Consider the following 21,266-nt stretch of genomic DNA (forward strand, 5'->3'; position numbering starts at 1 on the left):
CTAATTTTGTGTACTATATATGTGTGTGAGGCTAATAAAATTTATATATTCTGATTTAATTCAAAATAGGTGGTCTCACTTGATTTATTTCGTGAGTATAGAGCTCCTTTTGCATGTAGGACATCTACCCCCAGATTTTACATTTTCACAAGGGAAAATTAATGGACAAGAATGACCACACAATTTATTACATAAATGGGTTATTGCTACATTCACGAGAAATTGTGTACCTATGTAAGCATAAGTTTATATAGAGGGAAAACAAGTAGGTGGGAAGGAGCACTTAAAGATTTGGCCACCTAAGGGTGCACCGAGCCCCTCTGCTTGGTTTGCATGTGACCCCCGCCTCCCATCCCCAGTGCGCCGCCCGGCCCCTTGCAGAAGAAATACTCACCCAGCTCCCGCGATGTCTCCTCTCAGTGCCGGCAGCCTGTCCTGTGTGAGCGGTCACGTGGGACCGCTCATTACAGTGGTGAATATGCGCATATTCCTCACTGTAATGAGCGGTCCCACGTGACCGCTCACACAGGACAGGCTGCCAGCGCTGAGAGGAGAGAGAAGACATCGCGGGAGCTGGGTGAGTATTCTGCAAGGGGCCGGGCGGCGCACTGGGGATGGGAGGCGGGAGGTCCCAGCAACTTTATTTTTAACAAAAAAGAAAAAAAAAACTTGATCTTTCATCTCTTCTCTCCTGCGGGGAGAAGAGATGAATGCCCCCTTCAGCACCACAGTGAGGGGACAGCGCTTACTGTAGCGCTGTCTCTCCTGTACGGTCCGTGTGGTCCTCAGGCGACACATGGATGCCGCACCTGTGCCACGTGAGCACACGGATAACTCCGGTACCTATTTCTCCAGTACCGGAATTATCTGGACGTGTGAAAGAGGCCTAAGACGAGAAAAAAAAGCTAATTTTTGGCTGCACCAAATTAGTGCGCCGTTTTGATTAATTTGTTGCCAAAAAAAAAACAAATTTAAATTTGAAAAAATGCAAATGTTGAATTTAGGCCCTTGTATTGTTTTACTGCAAATTTCTGTGGTATTAATGGGTTTCACCTTTGCTTGCCCCTAATCTGCAGTTAAATGTGTGTGGTTCTTTCCGCATAGGGGTTCTTGTTGTGCAGCAACACACTCTACACTCTACCCAAGATGGTGCACCACCACATTATGGGTGTCAGGTCTGAGCATTTCTACATGAACAGTTTCCTGGAAAGCGGATTGGTCATCGTGGGCCAGTTGAATGGCCACAAAGGTCTCCCGATCTGAACCCCTTAGACTTTTATCTTTGGGGTCATCTGAAGGCAATTTTTTATGCTGTTAAGATACGAGATGTGCAGCATCTAAAACAATGGATACTGGAAGCCTGTGCTAGCATTTCTTCTGTGGTGTTGCTATCAGTGTGTGAAGAGTGGGAGAAGAGGGTTGCATTGACAATCCAACACAATGGGCAGCACATTGAACACATTTTATAAGTGGTCATAAACTTGTAAATAACTCATGAAAGAATATAGTTATGTTAAAACCAAGCACACCATTGTTTTTTTGTGAAATTCTCAATAAGTTTGATATGTCACATGACCCTCTTCTCATTGAAAAAATTAAAGTTGGATCCAAAATGGCTGAATTCAAAATGGTCACCACCCACCACCTCCCATATACTAATGTGCCACAAACAGGAAGTTGATATCACCAACCATTCCCATTTTATTTAGGTGTATCCATATACAGTGCTTTGTGAAAGTATTCGGCTCCCTGGAACTTTTCAACCTTTTCCCACATATCATGCTTCAAACATAAAAGATACCAAATGTAAATTTTTGGTGAAGAATCAACAACAAGTGGAACACAATTGTGAAGTTGAACGAAATTTATTGGTTATTTTAAATTTTTGTGGAAAATGAAAAACTGAAAAGTGGGGCATGCAATATTATTAGGCCCCTTTAACTTAATACTTTGTTGCGCCACTTTTTGCTGTGATTACAGCTGCAAGTCGCTTGGGGTATGTCTATCAGTTTTGTACAGCGAGAGACAAATTCTTGGCCATTCTTCCTTGGCAAACAGCTAAAGCTCAGTGAGGTTTGATGGAGATCGTTTGTGAACAGCAGTTTTCAGCTCTTTCCACAGATTCTCGATTGGATTGAGGTCTGGACTTTGACTTGGCCATTCTAACACCTGGATACATTTATTTGTGAACCATTCCATTGTAGATTTTGCTTTATGTTTGGGATCATTGTCTAACTGTTGGAAGACAAATCTCCGTCCCAGTCTCAGGTCTAATGCAGACTCCAACAGGTTTTCTTCAAGAATGGACCAGTATTTGGCTCCATCCATCTTTCCATCAATTTTAGCTATCTTCCCTGTCCCACCACCTTTGACAGTGGGGATGGTGTGTTCAGGGGGATGAGCTGTGTTGCCTTTACGCCAAACATATTGTTTGGCATTGTTGCAAAAAGTTTGATTCTGGTTTCATCTGACCAGAGCACCTTCTTCCATATGTTTGGTGTGTCTCCCAGGTGGCTTGTTGCAAACTTTAAACAACACTTTTATGGATATCTTTGAGAAATGGCTTTCTTCTTGCCACTCTTCCATAAAGGCCAGATTTGTGCAGTGTACGATTGATTGTTGTCCTATGCACAGACTGTCCCACCTCAGCTGTAGATCTCTGCAGTTCATCCAGAGTGATCATGGGCCTCTTGGCTGCATCTCTGATCAGTCTTCTCTTTGTTTGAGATGAAAGTTTAGAGGGACGGCCGGGTCTTGGTAGATTAGCAGTGGTATGATACTCCTTCCATTTCAATATGATCGCTTGCACAGTGCTCTTTGGGATGTTTAAAGTTTTGGAAATCATTTTGTATCCAAATCCAGCTTTAAACTTCTCCACAACAGTATCACGGACCTGCCTGTTGTGTTCCTTTGTCTTCATGATGCTCTCTGTGCTTCAAACAGAACCCTGAGACTATCACAGAGCAGGTGCATTTATATGGAGACTTGATTACACACAGGTGGATTCTATTTATCATCAATAGGCATTTAGGACAACATTGGATCATTCAGAGATCCACAATGAACTTCTGGAGTGAGTTTGCTGCACTGAAAGTAAAGGGGACGAATAATATTGCACGCCCCACTTTTCAGTTTTTGAATTTCCACAAAAATTTATAATAACAAATAAATTTCGTTCAACTTCACAATTGTGTTCCACTTGTTGATTCTTCACCAAAATTTTACATTTGGTATCTTTATCTTTGAAGCATATGTGGGAAAAGGTTGAAAAGTTCCAGGGAGCCGAATACTTTTGCAAGGCACTGTAAATGGCCCCACCCTGTTGAAAGGAGTGTGAATGGGGGTTGCCTTTTATCTATGTTTTTGGATGCATAATAATTTTTTTACTTTTTTGGGGGGGTTTCCAAAATATGTTTTTGTGCTATATAGGTGGCTAATGCTAAGTTGTGGTTTTCTTTTCATAGGTCATCCTTCATGCTTGGATATGTCACCCGACCTGGTTGCTGTAATAAAGAAGTATCCTTGGCAATGTATGGAGTGTAAAACATGTATTATATGTGGACAGCCTCACCATGAAGAGGAAATGATGTTCTGTGACCACTGTGACCGTGGCTACCATACTTTTTGTGTTGGTCTTGGTGCTCTTCCCTCAGGTATGTTTCTTTTTGTATTTTATGTTTAAAACTGATGTATGATAGACTTGGTCAATAAGATCTAAAAGGATGTGTCCAGTTTGTAGATGAATGACACTGTAGATATTGCTTTTCTGCCTTCACTGATCCTTGTGATGCCAGAGCTCAGACAGGGGCTCACGCCAATTTACCCATTAACACCTGCCCGCAGTACAGTGCTTAAAGTACTGTACATACCTAATAGGGGTTTGTATGGAAGTTATCCCCTATCCATAGGATTAGGAACAACTTCCTGACATGTGGGGCTCTTGCTGCTGGGGCATTCATTCTTTGTGCCTGGTCACCTTCAATGAGATCTAATAAAGGCATTTCATATTGCCGTACATCAACAGCATAAATATTTTAACATGATACCAGATATTCTCTCTTAAAAAAATGTATACTTTATGAAACTCCAGAGTACAATTCTTGAATGTATTGCTTAACCCCTTAACGACCGCCGATACGCCTTTTAACGGCGGCAGTTAAGGGTACTTAAACAACAAGTGTAAACAAAAAGTGTATAGCGCCCCCCAGAGTCAGATTTTCTCTGGGGTCTCAGTTGCCGGGGATAGCCGAGACCCCAGAGATCGCCGGTAATTAACCATTTACCGACGGCCGCAAAAAGAGCGATTTCCCATTTAATTTCTCTGTCTTCCAATGTGATTTCACCTCACAGGACAAAGAAATGGGGTCCCCGATCGCCCCCTGATACTTAGCCGTGTCACCCGGTGCTCCTTGTGGCTCCCGATGGGCGCCGCCTTCTTCCGGGAAAAAAATGGCCGGCACCCGGCAGATCTTTGGGGTCTCAGCTGCTGGGAGTAGCCGAGACTCCAAAGAACATGATCGGGGTCGGTTTTTACTGACCCGTTTTGCAATCGCCAGTAATTAACCATTTACCGGCGACCACAAAAAAAAGCGATGTCTGTCATTCTGTGTCCTCTGAGGTGATCACACGTCAGAGGACAGAGAAATAGGGGGAATGGGGACCCTGTTATACTTACCGGTGTCCCTGGGTCCTCTTGAGTCCCTTCCTGGCCGCCGGCTACTTCCTCCGGTAAGAAAATGGTGGGCGCATGCGCAGTGTGCCCGCCGTGATTTGCCAGCCGGCAGAGGAAGATTCTTCCTCTTGTTTTATTTTGGTCGCTGTGAGATCCTATCACAGTGATCAAATAGAAAAATTAAATAACCCCCCCTTTATCACCCCCTTAGGAAAAAACAAAATAAAAAAATGTACGGGTTTCCTTTTTCCAATTAGGGTTAGGGCTGAGGCTAAAGTTAGAGTTGGGATTAGGGTTAGTATTAGGGTTGGCATTAGGGTTGGGATTAGGGTTAGGTTTGGAATTAGGGTTAAAGTTAGGGTTGAGATTATGATTAGGGGTGTATTGGGCTTAAAGTTGTGATTAGGGATGTGATTAGGATTATGGATTGGGTTGGGATTAGGGGTGGAGTTAGAATTGGGGGGTTTCCACTGTTTAGGTACATCAGGGGGTCTCCAAACGCGACAGCCAATTTTGCGCTCAAAAAGTCAAATGGTGCTCTCTCCCTTCTGAGCTCTGCCGTGCGCCCAAACAGTGGTTTACCCCCACATATGGGGCATCAGCGTACTCAGGACTAATTGGACAACAACTTTTGGGGTCCATTTTCTCCTGTTACCCTTGCAAAAATAAAAAAATTGGGGGCTAAAAAATCATTTTGTGGAAAAAATGATTTTATATTTTCATGGGTCTGTGTCAAACTTCTGTGAAGCACTTGGGCGTTCAAAATGCTCACCACATATCTAGGTAAGTTCCTTGGTGGGGTCTAGTTTCCAAAATGGGGTCTCTTGTGGGGGGTTTCTACTGTTTAGGTTCATCCGGGGCTCTGCAAACGCAACATAACGCCCGCAGACCAGTCTATCAAGGTCTGCAATCCAAAATGGCGCTCCTTCCCTTCCGAGCTCTGCTATGTGCCCAAACAGTGGTCCCCCCACAATGGGGTATCGGCGTACTCAGGATAAGTTGCACAATAAATTTGGGGGTCCAATTTCTCCTGTTTACCCTTGTGAAAATAAAAATTTGGGGACGAAAAGATAATTTTTGTAGAAAAATCATTTTTTATTTTCATGGCTCTACGTTATAAACTTCTGTGAGCCACCTGGGGGTTTAAAGTGCTCACCTCAAATCTAGACAAGTTCCTTAAAAGGTCTAGTTTCCAAAATGGTGTCACTTGTCGGGGGTTTCTACTGTTTAGGCACATCAGGGGCTCTCCAAACGCAACATGGCGTCCGATCTCAATTCCAGTCAATTCTGCATTGAAAAAGTAAAACGGAACTCCTTCTCTTCCAAGCTCTGTCGTGCACCCAACCAGCGGTTTACCCCCACATATGGGGTATCGACGTACCCAGGAGAAATTGCACAACTTTCGTGGTCTAATTTCTCCTGTTATCCTTGTGAAAATAAGATTTTGTGGACGAAAAGATCATTTTTGTGTAAAAAAAAAATAAAAAACATTTTTTTTATTTTCACGGCTCTACGTTATAAACTTCTGTGAAGCACCTGAGGGTTTAAAGTGCTCACCACACATCTAAACAAGTTCCTTAAAAGGTCTAGTTTCCAAAATGGTGTCACTTGTGGGGGGTTTCCACTGTTTAGGCACATCAGGGGCTCTCCAAACGCGACATGGCGTCCGATCTCAATTCCAGCCAATTCTGCATTGAAAAAGTAAAACGGTGGACCTTCTCTTCCAAGCCCTGCCGTGCGCCCAAAGGGGCTTATTCAGGAGAAATTGCACAACAAATTTTGTGGTTAATTTTCTCTTTTTTACACTTGTGAAAATAAAATAAATTGGTTCTGACGTAAAATGTTTGCAAACAAAAGTTAAATGTTCATTTTTTCCTTCCATATTGTTTCAGTTCCTGTAAAGCACGTAAAGGGTTAATAAACTTCTTGAATGTGGTTTTCAGCACCTTGAGGGGTGTAGTTTTTAGAATGGTGTCAAGTTTGGGTATTTTCTGTCATGTACACTCCTCAAAGTGACTTTAAATGTGAGATGGTCCCTAAAAAATGTGGTAATCAAACCCACATTAAGAACATTTACAAGTGGGAGGGCTGGCTTCATAAGGGCTTGCTCCTTTGATGAGTCTGAACATGAGTTGCTACTTATTTGTCCGATGTTGATGTCCAAGGACAAAAAAGTACGCCTTTTCCTTTAGTGAAATAGTTTCTGAAATCAGTTTCTTGGCTACGATACTTGCACATTAAGTCTTTGTAGAATAGACACCATCTTTAGAGCCTGGAACTTACAAGCTCTCATTGTTTAGACCAGTCTAAATCATGGATAAGGTCGTTTAGATCTTATTGGATAAGCAAGGTTCTGATGTACAACTTACTAACTTATTATGCATTTATACATTTGAAATCCAAATTTCCCAAAGTTAGTGATGTAGGATAAGTAGGATCACTTCTCACATTGCTGTATGCTTTATCTTCAGTGTGAGGAGGGTCAGAGTCAGAACTGTACTTAAATCTGATCATTTATGTACAGTAAGCTCTTCTCAATGTAAGGCCTCATTGCCGATGGCAAATTGCTGTAATTAACTGTTTTAGATCTGATTCCTTAAAGGGACTCTGTCACCTGAATTTGGCGGGCCCTGTTTATGGTCCGATGGGCAGTGTTTTCTGTTCTTTCATTCACCCCTTCCTTTCCCGCTGGCCGCAATATTGTCTTGAATTTGATTAGGTTTCCTCCGTAGAACACGCGTGTGCAAGGCAATCTTGCCTTGCGCATGCGCAGTATGCTTTGCCCAACTGCGGGCAAAGCTGAAAAGCATTAATGCGCATGCGCCGGCGCACTATGTCCCGGAACACAGCGAAGTACCTATGTATCAGTAGGCAGCGCTGAAAGAAAAAACTCAGCTACTCATATGTAAGTGGGCAGCGGTCAATGTGTTAAAAAAATCTTATAGCACATGTGCAATTATAGTTGCGGACAATCATATGTGGATATTCTACTATAGTTGCGGACAATCATATGTGAATATTCTACTTGAATAAAAATCCATTTTTTTCATTGTAGGTCGATGGATATGCGACTGTTGTCAGAATGTCCCAGCAACACCAAAGAAAGGAGCAAAAAGAGGCAAAAACAGTAAAGAAGGATAAACAAATGAATTCCTACATGCTGGATAATTGCACAAGCCTTTCAAAATGGTGCTAGAGAACAATTCTATTCTTGTGTGGTCTCTGAGAAGATCACATATGTACCACTTTTTAACGTTTTTACACCAAATAAACTATTTTGAAAATGTACTTAATTTTCCTGGCATGCTAGGACTTGAAATGAATGCAACCGGGTATAGATTATTATTTTTTTTTAATGAAAGAAAAACATACCTCATACCAATAGGTGTAAAATTAGAAGAACTTGGGTGCGTAGATGCCACTTAGCCTTTACACTGCTCTTAAGAAATTCCAGGATTGTCACTATTCTTGGCAGATAATGATGCTTTAAAGTTTGATTGAGCTCATTGCACACCAGATCTAAAATCGTGACCATTTGTTTTTTTTTATACCTTTTGACGATCGAAGCACATACATTAAGATGAAAATAGTTGCAAGTACTGAGTGTTTTATTTTTTATTTTCCTCCATTAAAAGAAAAAAAACTTTAGTCAAAACCTCAAAAGCTGCTTAAAGCCCAGAATTCACTATCTACTATAAATGTAATTTGTGGTTTAAGGTTTTAAAATGCCAATTGGGACCACCTTTTAACATAATGGATCATGCTGCTTGGAAATTACTGAAATGGTTTTAAAATAACTAAAATTACTGTCACATTTTGAAGAGATTTGTGTTTTGTTTCCAAAGTGCATAGAGCTGTAATACCTACAAGCTGTCATAAAGTCGCTGCCCGGTGAAGTTTTCTAGGCTTATTCAACCTTGCTGTTGAGTATTGCCTTTGGCCATGTTCACATGGTCAGTATTTGGTCAGTTATAAACATCAGTATTTGCCAAATCCACGAGTGGAACAATAAGCGTAAAAGTATAATAGAAACACATCACCACTTCTACATTCATCACCCACTCCTGGTTTTAATTAACAAATACTGATGTAAAATACTTAACCTGCAAACGTCGCCTTAAACTGTGTTCGGTGATGGTTGCAAACTCAAATTTGCCAGAAGTCTTTACATGAAAACATTGGGACTCCTCTTGGGGAAGTAATGGTAGCTAATGATTGATTTTTTTTTTCTAAGCCATGTCCATGCAAAAAGTTGCCCCATACATAAAGTACATTGTGAATGAAAAAAAAATCCATACACAGGTAAACCAGAGACTTATATTCAAGCAGGGAAAAAAATCCAGCTAGTGGCGAAGGTGACTAAAAATTAACTTTTATTACTCATAAGTAAAACGAGCCAACATATGGCATCCAGCATTTAGATACACTAGCAGAAAAAAACAGTGATCAACGCGTTTTGACTTTGTCTTATTCATGATCATGAATAAGACGAAAAGTGGAAACGCGTTGATCACTGTTTTTTCTGCTAGTGTGTCTAAATGCTGGATGCCATATGTTGGCTCGTTTTACTTATGAGTAATAAAAGTTAATTTTTAGTCACCTTCGCCACTAGCTGGATTTTTTTTCCCTGCTTGGATTTTGTTGTGGCCGTCTCACCCTCATCCGTGCGCCTCGAGGCGTCTGTGTGCAAACAGGAGGTCTAAAAAAACAAAACAAAAAAGGGTCTGGTAAGCTGACTTGTTTCTATTTTACTTAGAAATTTATATTGGTATTACAGTCTGTATTACCACTCCAGAAAGTTCTAGTAGCTGTAAAATTATATTACCTATGAAGAGATCTATTTTGATCAATATTGGCACTGCCTTTACAAACATTAACATCCGCTATGGCAGTTTAGCTAAGAGCATAACACTTGACATTCTGTTTAGATATTGCTATACTAGTGAGATTTAGGGTAGAGGTGTGTTGGCCCATAATTAATATTTCTTATAAACATGATAAATGTATGATTGCTAGCTCCTTTAATGATCTTTTTTGAGAATGTGGGTCCCAAATGTCCCTTTGTGATGGGTGGAGGTTGCAATGGCTGTTATTTTGCTCTGTCAGAAAGGTGAGTGCTTAATAGCCCTGCTTTTCACCATTTATACCACACCCAGTATTAGTAATGTGATATTATGCTCAAATTAACTCTTCAGAACATGGTTTACATTTTTTTTTACCTGATTCATGTAAAGTACAAAAAAAAGCTGCTGATATGTATTTGATTTTTTGGACTTTGTCCTTTATTTATAGAGGATTCCAGTTCTCATGTATAAATTTTTAATATTTTTTATAGAATTAAAATAGCACCTAGAAAAGTATCTCTAGAACAATCTTGAGAATTCCTATTAATATAGTCCGCAGCATAGATTCCTCTTCTTGAGATGCATCCTGGGGGGCTTGTTTTTGTGGTTTGTTACTTGCCTCGAGGTGTTCAGGGTCATAAGAAGCTTTGGCAAATGGATCTTCTTGAATAGTTCTATCATAATAAACTTTCAGTTCAAATTCACTTTCAAGATAAAATGGATGCCCATAGATTCCGATTCCCACAGGGCGGCTGAAATGGTCTGGGACAATTAGTACATCCAGGCCACAAGTTGCAGATTGGAGCTCGTATTCATCAAAAGTGGGACTAAGGATTGAAGAAGAAACATAAATATCTGCATCACCTTTCAAGCTCTTCATCTTCAGTATTATCCTTCCTTCATGGTTAAGTCTCAGGTAACTGTAGTTTCCACCAAGTATCTGTCCCTGGATCACATGGAGGAGCATCCACTCATTTGGTATTTCATCATCTGTGAAACATTCAACGTAGGCTAAAGTACTCAATGCAAACAGTGTCAGAAGGCTTTTTTCCAAGTGGCCCACCATCGCTCTATTGAACTTGATAGAAACAGATTAAAAGGAAATAAGGGGAAAAAAATTACTGTCTAGATTTATAGCTCCCAAAAATAACATCTATAATAACAAATAAAAACATATATGATTGATGCGTTATTAACCTGCCAGCACTGCGGGGAGAAAATTAACTATTAGTTTCAGTCACAGGGGCGGTGCCGGCGGATGTTCAGTTACGGATTTGAGTATACAGAGCAGCGACTGTAACTGTGACCCCGGCCCCGACTGATAGCTGGCCGCAATGCAGAGCTAGTGTCAGTCAGGGCCGGGTGGTGTGATTACAGCAGCTGCCATTTATACTTAGCGGTGGCTGAACCTGGAAAGCTGCAAGGGGAGAATAAAGTTCATTTTCTCCCAGCAGCGTTCAGCTAAGTGCAGGTGCCGGGCAGGTTAAAATGCTATTAACCTGCAGATTAACTCCATATTTGCAGGTTAATAGGGGTTTCTCTAATGACAAGTTCCCCTTTAAGCTAAAACCAATTGCATTTATATTGCAATAGTGAAAGGATATGACAAATGTTTGATGCATGCAGGACCCAGATTTATTTTTTCCACTCTGATGTAGGTAGTTGGTGCATAAAGTAAGGAATAAAATGTAATTAATAGCTGAGCAATTGTGGCCACATTCCTTTTTTATCTGCACAGATATGGCAGTCACCTCTTTGGATCCATGATGGACCCCACAGTTCTTCGATATAATTGGCATATCATGTCATTACAACAATCATCCTAGTTTTCTATATATTTTTTTTTGCTGTCAGAGAAAATATTGAAATCACAGATTATGAATCTTGTCTACAAGTAAACCACTAGGTCCCATGCAGCGTCGGACTGGAGCACCTTGGGCCCACCAGAGAAAATCATTCTTGGGGCCCACTATGTAGCTACGTACAAATAAATTCAAAACCATCAATTGTGTAGTAAAACATGCTAATATCAGGGCATAATATAAGGTAGTACACATTTTAATTATGTAGCAGGCGTTGGGGTAGCCCCTCATAGAATATAAAGTAGCCTCCCACAGAATATAATGTAACCTCCCTCATAGGGTATAATACAGCACCCCACAAAATATAATGCAACCCCCTCAAAGTATAATGCAACCTCCTCATAAGGCAGCCCCCATAGAATATACTGTAGCCCCCTCATAGGGCATAATGCAGCACCCCTCATATAGTATGATGTAGCCACCTGAGAATAATGCAGCCCCCACATATAATATAATGCAGCCCCCACATATAATATAACTAGATTGTGGCCCGATACTAACACATCGGGTATTCTAGAATATGCATGTCCTCGTAGTATATGGACAATGATGATTCCGACTGTGCCTGTCGCTGATTGGTCGAGGCAACCTTTTTGACATCATCGTCGCCATGGCAACCATTATGACATCTACGTCGATACTGTGCCCGTCGCTGATTGGTCGAGGCCTGGCGGCGTTGACCAATCAGAGACGCGGGATTTCCATTATGACATCATCGTCGCCATGCTATGCCCGTCGCTGATTGGTCGAGGCCCAGGCGGCCTCGACCAATCAGCGAATGAATAAACGGGACAGACAGACAGACAGATGGAAAAACCCTTAGACAATTATATATATAGATGCAGCCCCTCCACAGAATATAATGCCAACCCCTCATAAGGCAGCCCCCCATAGAATATACTGTAGCCCCTCATAGGGCATAATGCAGCCCCCTCAAAATTATAATGTAGCCCCCTCATAGGGTATAATGCAGCCCCCCTGAAAGGGTATAATGCAGCCCCCTCCACCATCATCATTGTTCTCCCCCTCCACCATTGTACTCTTTACCACCTCCATCATTGCCTCCTCCCCACTACCATTGTCCTTTCCACCACTACTATCTTTGTCCTTTCCACCACAACCATCGTTGCTTTCTTCCCCACCACCATCATCACTGCCTCCCCCACCACCACAATCATTGCCTCCCCCACCACAATCATTACCTCCCCCACCACAATCATTACCTCCAGTACCACCATCATCATTGCCCCCACCATCATCGCCTCCAGCACCATCATCATTGCCCAACCATCATCGCCTCCAGCACCATCATCATTGCACCACCCCATCATCATTGCCTCCAGCACCATCATTGCCTCCAGCACCATCATCATTGCCCCCACCATCATCATTGCCCCCATCACCATCATCATTGCCCCCACCACCACCATCATTGCCTCCAGCACCAGCATCATTGCCCCCACCACCATCATCATCATTGCCTCCAGCACCATCATCATCATCGCCTCCAGCACCAGCATCATTGCCCCCACCACCATCATCATTGCCTCCAGCACCATCATCATTGCCCCCACCACCATCATCATCATTGCCTCCAGCACCATCATCATCATCGCCTCCAGCACCAGCATCATTGCCCCCACCACCATCATCATTGCCTCCAGCACCATCATCATTGCCCCCACCACCATCATCATCATTGCCTCCAGCACCATCATCATCATCGCCTCCAGCACCAGCATCATTGCCCCCACCACCATCATCATTGCCTCCAGCACCATCATCATCATTGCCTCCCCCCACACACACAGCTGCACACACGGAGGCAGAGATGCAGACACACACGCAGGCACACACACAGACACACACACACAGCACCCACTCACCTCTACGCACGTTCCCAGCAGCCACAGCACATCCCAGAAACTTTGAAACAGCCGCGCTGAATGATGACGTCATCCAGCCGCGCTGATTCAGACAGGAAGTGCTGGGCAGGAAGGAGGACGGCATGGATCCCTGCAGCTCCGCTCTGGTCCCAAGCTGCAGGGATCACAATCAAGGATCGCCGCCCTTTAGGGGCCCACCTCCGGGCCCCCATTCAGCAGCAGCGGCGGGCAGTGTTAGCCTCAGCCTGTGGCTAACGCTGCCCGCCATTAAAGTGAAATGGTATTCATGCCTCTCCACGCCCATGGGGGCGTGGAGAAGCGTGAATATTCATTTCTCTTTAGCAGCGAGGACAGGCTCCTGTCCATCTGCTGCTCTCTGGCACCAGAAGTGCCCTCTTGACTCAGGGGCCCCATAGCAGCTGGGTGTGCTGCTATTAGCGACACTCCACTGGCTGGGGGCCCCCAGGAGCAGGGGCGCCCTAGGCAGCTGCTGGCCAATATGCCAGCAGGTGTCAGTGCCTGGGCACACCGGAGAATTCTCTGGTGGGCCAGTCCGACACGACCCATGTAGCAAAACTAAAGAAAACAAAATCTGCTTGGCTTTATAAAACAAATATCAGTAGGAGATAGACACTAGTCTTTTCTGCAAATACCAAAATTTAAAATGCCATTTCACATGATAGTATATACTGTCGGGAAAATAAGTATTTGATATACTACTGATTTTGCAAGTTTTCCTGCCTTTGTAGGCAGGAATGGAGAGGTCTGTAATTTTTATCGTAGGTACACTTCAACTGTAAGAGACAGAATCTAAATATAAAAAAAATCTGAAAATCGCATTGCATGACTTTTACATAATTAATTTGTATTTTATTGCATGAAATAAGTATTCGATCACCTACTAACCAGCAAGAATTCTGGCTCTTACAGAGCGGTTAGTTTTTTTGTTGTTTTTTTTAAGAAACCCTCCAAGTCTGCACTCATTACCTGTATTAATTGCACCTATTTGAACTCGTTACATCTATAAAAGACACCTGTTCACACAATCAATCACACTCCAACCACTCCACCATGGCCAAGACCAAAAGAGCTGTATTTAAAGACACAAGGGACAAAATTGTAGACCTGCAATAGAATGGGATGGGCTACAGAACAATAGACAAGCCGCTTGGAGAAAAGGCAACAAATGTTGGAACAATTATTAGAAAATGGAAGAAACAAGATGACTGTCAATCTTCCTTGGTCTGGGGGTTACATGCAAGATCTAGCCTCATGGGGTAAGGATGATTCTGAGAGGTCAGGAATCAGCCCAGAACTACATGGGAGGACCCGGTTAATGACCTGAAGAGAGCTGGGACCACAGTCTCAAACATTCGTTAGTAACACACTACGCCATCATAGTTTAAAATCCTGCCAGGCACACAAGGTCTCCCTGCTCACACCAGCACATGTCCAGGCCCGTTTGAAGTTCAACAATGACCATCTGGATGATCCAGAGGAGGCATGGGAGAATGTCATGTGGTCAGATGAGACCAAAATAGATCTTTTTGGTATCAACTCCACTCGCCATGTTTGGAGGAAGAAGAAGGATGATGATTACAACTACAAGAACACCATCCCAACCATTAACCCCTTCCCAAAATGCGCCGTACTAGTACTGCGCTGCCGGCACTGCATTAGTGCCAGCCGCAGTACTAGTACGGCGCCCCGATCACCGCGGTCTCACGCTGAGCGCCGCGGTGATCGGGTGCGGGTGTCAGCTGTATATGACAGCTGACACCCCGCAGCAATGCCCGCAATCGCCGATCGCGGGCATTTAACCCCTCTGATGCCGCTGTCAATAGTGACAGCGGCATAGAGGGGGATCGCGCAGGGACGGGGGCTCCCTGCGCTCTCCCACTAGAGCAGCGCGATGAGATCGCGCTGCTCCGGTGACCTGGAAGGAGTCCCCGGATCCAAGATGGCCGCGGAACTCCTTCCGGGTCATGAGATGCCCTAGCTTGCCGGCGCCTGCAGAGAGTTCCTAATAGCAGGCGCCGGCAAGCCTCTGCCCTTGCCTGTCACATCGGTGATCTGACAGAGTGCTGTGCACACTGTCAAATCACCGATCTGTGATGTCCCCCCCTGGGACAAAGTAAAAAAAAAAAATTTCCACATGTGTAAAAAAAAAAGAAAAGAAAAAAAAAAATCCTAAATAAAGAAAAAAAAAAAATATATTCCCATAAATACATTTCTTTATCTAAATAAAAAAAAAATCACACAATTAAAGTACACATATTTGGTATCGCCGCGTCCGTAACGACCCCACCTATAAAACTATATCACTAGGTAACCCCTTCAGTGAACACCGTAAAAAAAAAAAAGAGGCAAAAAACTTTATTCTCATACCGCCAAACAAAAAGTGGAATAACACGCGATCAAAAAGACGGATATAAATAACCATGGTACCGCTGAAAACGTCATCTTGTCCCGCAAAAAAAAGCCGCCATACAGCATCATTAGCAGAAAAATAAAAAAGTTATAGCTCTCAGAATAAAGCGATGCAAAAGCAATTATTTTTTTATATAAAGTAGTTTTTATTGTGTAAAAGCGCCAAAACATAAAAAAAATTACAAAAAAGAGGTATCGCTGTAATCGTACTGACCCGAAGAATAAAACTGCTTTATCCTTTTTACCAAACGCGGAACGGTATAAACGCCCCCCCTAAAAGAATTTCAGGAATTGCTGTTTTTTGTTCATTCCGCCTCCCAAAAATCGGAATAAAAAGCGATCAAAAAATGTCATGTGCCCGAAAATGGTACCAATAAAAACGTCAACTCGTCCCGCAAAAAACAAGATCTCACATGACTCTGTGGACCAAAATATGGAAAAATTATAGCTCTCAAAATGTGGTGATGCAAAAACTATTTTTTGCAATAAAAAGCGTCTTTTAGTGTGTGATGGCTGCCAACCATAAAAATCCGCTAAAAAACGCTATAAAAGTAAATCAAATCCCCCTTCATCACCCCCTTAGTTAGGGAAAAATAATAAAATTTAAAAAAATATATTTATTTCCATTTTCCTGTTAGGCTACTTTCACACTAGCGTCGGCCCGACGTACCGACGCATGCTGTGCAAGCGCCGCACAACGGGGGCAGCGGATGCTGTTTTTCCACGCATCCGCTGCCCCATTGTGAGGTGCGGGGAGGTGGGGGCGGAGTTCCAGCCGCGCATGCGCGGTCGGAAATGGTGGACCGTCGGCACAAAAAAAGTTACATGTAACGTTTTTTTTCTGCCGGCGGTCCGCCACAACACGACGCAACTGTCGCACGACAGTTGCGATGTGTGTCAATACGTCGCAATGCGTCGCTAATGTTAGTCTATGGGGAAAAAACGCATCCTGAAGATGACTTTGCAGGATGCGTTTTTTCGCCAAAACGACGCATTTCGACGTATGCAAAAAAACGCTAGTGTGAAAGTAGCGCTAGGGTTAGGACTAGGGCTAGGGTTGGGGTTAGGGCTGGGGTTTCAGTTAGAATTGGGGAGTTTTCACTGTTTAGGCACATCAGGGGCTCTCCAAACGCGACATGGCGTCCGATCTCAATTCCAGCCAATTCTGCTTTGAAAAACTAAAACAGTGCTCCTTCCCTTCCGAGTTCTCCTGTGCGCCCAAACAGTGGTTCCCCCCAACATATGGGGTATCAGCGTTCTCAGGACAAGTTGGACAACAACTTTTGGGGTCCAATTTGTCCTGTTAACCTTGGGAAAATAAAAACGTGGGGGCTAAAATATCATTTTCATGGAAAAAATATATATTTTTTATTTTCGCGGCTCTGCGTGATAAACTGTTGTGAAACACTTGTTGGTTCAAAGTTCTCACAACACATCTAGATAAGTTCCCTGGGGGGTCTAGTTTCCAATATGGGGTCACTTGTGGGGGGTTTCTACTGTTTGGGTACATCAGGGGCTTTGCAAATGCAACATGACACCTGCAGACCAATCCATCTAAGTCTGCAATTCAAACGGCGCTCCTTCCCTTCCGAGCTCTGCCGTGCGCCCAAACAGTGGTTCCCCCCCATATATGGGGTATCAGCGTATTCAGGACAAATTGGACAACAACTTTTGTTGTCCAATTTCTCCTGTTACCCTTGGGAAAATAAAAACGTGGGGGCTAAAATATCATTTTCGTGGAAAAAAAATTTTTTTTATTTTCGCGGCTCTGCGTGATAAACTGTAGTGAAACACTAGTTGGTTCAAAGTTCTCACAACACATCTACATAAGTTCCTCGGGGGGTCTAGTTTCCAATATGGGGTCACTTTTGGGGGGTTTCTACTGTTTAGGTACATCAGGGGCTCTGCAAATGCAACATGACACCTGCAGACCAATCCATCTAAGTCTGCATTTCAAACGGCGCTCCTTCCCTTCCGAGCTCTGCCGTGCGCCCAAACAGTGGTTCCCCCCAATGTATGGGGTATCAGTGTACTCAGGACAAATTGGACAATAACTTTTGTGGTCCAATTTCTCCTGTTACCCTTGGGGAAAAAAAAATTGCGGGCTAAAACATCATTTTGTGGAAAGAAAAAATGATTTTTTAATTTTCACCGCTACATTCTAAACTTTAGTGAAACAATTGGGGGTTAAAAGTGCTCACCACACATCTAGATAAGTTCCTTAGGGGGTCTTCTTTCCAAAATGGTGTCACTTGTGGGGGTTTCCACTGTTTAGGCACGTCAGGGGCTCTCCAAACACGACATGGGTTCCGATGTCAATTCCAGCCAATTTTGCATTGAAAAGTCAAATGGCGCTCCTTCCCTTCCGAGCTCTGCCATGCGCCCAAACAGTGGTTTATCCCCATATATGAAGTATCAGCGTACTCAGGACAAATTGCACAACAACTTTTGGGGTCCAATTTATCCTGTTACCCTTGGGAAAATAAAAAATTTGGGGCAAAAAGATCATTTTATGTGAAAATTAATATGAATTTTTTTTTACGGCTCTACATTATAAACTTCTGTGAAGCACTTGGAGGTTCAAAGTGCTCACCACACATCTAGATTAGTTCCTTAGAGGGTCTACTTTCCAAAATGGTGTCACTTGTGGGGGTTTCCACTGTTTAGGCACATCAGGGGCTCTCCAATTGCGACATGGGTTCCGATCTCAATTCCAGCAAATCTTGCATTGAAAAGTCAAATGGCGCTCCTTCCCTTCCGAGCTCTGCCATGTGCCCAATCAATGGTTTACCCCAACATGTGGGGTATCGGCGTACTCAGGACAAATTGTACAACGACTTTTTTGGTCCAATTTCTCCTGTTACCCTTGGTAAAATAAAACAAATTGGATCTGAAGTAAAAATTTTGTGAAAAAAAAGTTGAATGTTCAATTTTTTTTAAACATTCCAAAAATTCCTGTGAAGCACCTGAAGGGTTAATAAACTTTTTGAATATGGTTTTGAGTACCTTGAGGGGTGCAGTTTTTAGAATGGTGTCACTTTTGGGCATTTTCTGTCATATAGACCCCTCAAAGTCACTTCAAGTGTGAGGTGGTCCGTAAAAAAAATGGTTTTGCAAATTTTCTTGCAAAAATGAGAAATCGCTGGTCAACTTTTAACCCTTATAACTCCCTAACAAAAAAAAATTATGTTTCCAAAATTGTGCTGATGTAAAGCAGATATGTGGGAAATGTTGTTTATTAACTATATTATGAGATATAACTCTCTAATTTAAGGGCATAAAAACTAAAAGTTTGAAAATTGCTAAATTTTCATAATTTGACAATTTTTTTTTTTTTTCACAAATAAATGCAAGTCATATCGAAGAAGTTTTACCACTATCATGAAGTACAATATGTCACGAGAAAACAATGTCAGAATCACCAGGATCCGTTGAAGCGTTTTAGAGTTATGACCTCATAAAGTGACAGTGGTCAGAATTCAAAAAATTGGCAGTGTCACTTAGGTGAAAACAGGCTTTGGGGTGAAGGGGTTAAGGGGAAAACATATTTTGCGGGGTGATTTTCTGCAAAAGAGACAAGACGACTAGACGATATAGAAGGGAGAATGGAAGGGGGTCATGTATTGTAAGATTTTGACTAACTACTTCCTTCCCTCAGTAAGGGCATTAAAAATGGGCCATGGCTGGGTCTTCCAGCATTACAATGACACAAAACACACAGCCAGTGAAACTAAGGAGCGGCTCTGTAAAAAGCATTTCAAGGTCCTGGAGTGGCCTAGCCAGTCTCCAGACTTGAACCCAATAGAAAATATTTGGAGGGAGCGGAAACTCAATGTTGCCCAGCGACAGCCCCGTAACATGAAAGATCTGGAGAAGATCTGAATGGAGGAGTGGGCCAAAAACAAAGGTTTCTGTACCAAATATTAAGTTCTGTTTTTCTACTGTATAAAATACTTTTCATGAAAAAAAAAAAGCAAATTCATTAAGTAAAAATCATACAAACTTGATTTTCAAGAATCTGTCTCTCACAGTTGAAGTGTACCTACGATAAAAATGACAGATCTCTACACCCTTTGTAGGTGGGAAATCTTGCAAAATAGGCAGTGTATCATACTTATTTTTCTCACTGTACATGAACAGTGATAACACCGTTTTACAGCAAAATAAACAGTTGAACCTAAACCCATTTCCGACTTTGGGAGTAATAATACGCCAATGTCAGGCACCCTCCCTTTGATGTGGGCCCCGGCGTGAGCCCACATCTTTCCCGGCACATGTCAGCTGTTTTGAACAGCTGACATGTGCCCGAAACAGCTGTGGGTGGAATCGCGATCCACCCCCAGCTATTAACTCGTTAAATGCCACTGTCAAACTCTAAGGCCGGAGTCACACTCAGCGTAAGACAATACGGTCCGTTTTTACGGAGAAATGTTCCCAAAATAGTGATCCGTATGTCATCCGTAGGCAGGGTGTGTCAGCGTATTTTGCGCATGGCATCCTCCGTATGTATTAATCTGGCTTAATGTCACCTTACAATAGCAAGGTGACATTAACCCTTCATTACCCCATATCCCACCGCTACACGGGAGTGGGAAGAGAGTGGCCAAGTGCCAGAATAGGCGCATCTTCCAGATGTGCCTTTTCTGGGGTGGCTGGGGGCAGATGTTTGTAGCCAGGGGGGCCAATAACCATGGACCCTCTCTAGGCTATTAATATCTGCCCTCAGTCACTGGCTTTACCACTCTGGCGGAGAAAATTGCGCGGGAGCCCACGCCAATTTTTCTCCGCCATTTAACCCTTTATTTTACAAGCTACAGCGCCCAAATTTTGCACATACACACTACTAACATTAGTAGTGTGGAATATGCAAAACAAAAAGGGATATGAGATGGTTTACTGTATGTAAACCATGTCTCGTATCCTGTCGGGTTTGGGAAGGAGAAATGAAAAGCCGGCAATTGAATTACCGGCTTTTCACTAACACCGGTGCGTATTTCTCGCAAGTCACACTGCTGGTCCGTGTGGAATCCGTATTTTTATCGCCCCCATAGACTTTCATTGGCGATTTTTTTGCGCAATACGGTGACAAACGCAGCATGCTGCGATTTTCTACAACCGTACAAGACCGTATATTACGGATGCGGAATATACGGCAGATAGGAGCTGGGCCATAGAGAATCATTGGGCCGTGTGTAATGCGTATTTTACGGACGTAGTTTATGCGCTCATACGTCCGTAAAACTCGCTAGTGTGACGCCGGCCTAAGAGCGACATTTAACACAAGCTTCCTGCCAGTGCGCTGGAAATCCGACCATCGGTGACCCCGTCACGTGATCGAGAGTCACCGATGGGTTGGCATGACAACCAGAGGTCTCCTGCAGACCTCTATGGTTGTCACTGCCTGATTGATGAGAGTGCCGCCCGGTGATCTGTACTTTTAGCAAGGGAGTAATTCTGCTACATACAGGCGATCTGATTATCGCCTGTATGTAGAAGAGCTGATCGGGTTATGGCAGCTTAGTCTTCCATGGAGACTATTGAAGCAAGTCAAAAGTTTAAAAAAAATAAATGT

The 21,266-nt window shown here is 43.0% G+C and overlaps 2 protein-coding genes across 4 annotated transcripts in view; one reads left to right on the top strand and one right to left on the bottom strand.

Annotated features, from left to right (window-relative positions):
• The window catches only part of PHF10 (PHD finger protein 10), a 210,379-nt gene that overhangs the window by 186,171 nt on the left and 2,942 nt on the right, over positions 1-21,266 (top strand). For 2 of the 3 annotated variants that reach the window (XM_077283267.1, XM_077283266.1), the window contains 2 exons: positions 3,465-3,653; positions 7,728-7,960. The exons of the other annotated variant lie outside the window; for it this stretch is intronic. In XM_077283267.1, the coding sequence (XP_077139382.1) occupies positions 3,465-3,653; positions 7,728-7,813 (275 nt within the window). In that variant the 3' untranslated portion in view covers positions 7,814-7,960. Of the gene's footprint in view, positions 1-3,464; positions 3,654-7,727; positions 7,961-21,266 lie in introns of those variants that run through there. 3 annotated transcript variants of the gene reach the window in all.
• Positions 9,921-21,266, bottom strand: part of C2H6orf120 (chromosome 2 C6orf120 homolog) — a 45,299-nt gene continuing 33,953 nt past the window's right edge. Inside the window, exon 2 of the mRNA XM_077283269.1 lies at positions 9,921-10,594. Coding sequence (XP_077139384.1) covers positions 10,022-10,594 — 573 coding nt within the window. The 3' untranslated portion in view covers positions 9,921-10,021. The remainder of the gene's footprint in view (positions 10,595-21,266) is intronic.

This window comes from Ranitomeya variabilis, chromosome 2 (assembly GCF_051348905.1).
Source record: "Ranitomeya variabilis isolate aRanVar5 chromosome 2, aRanVar5.hap1, whole genome shotgun sequence".
Lineage (NCBI taxonomy): Eukaryota > Metazoa > Chordata > Amphibia > Anura > Dendrobatidae > Ranitomeya > Ranitomeya variabilis.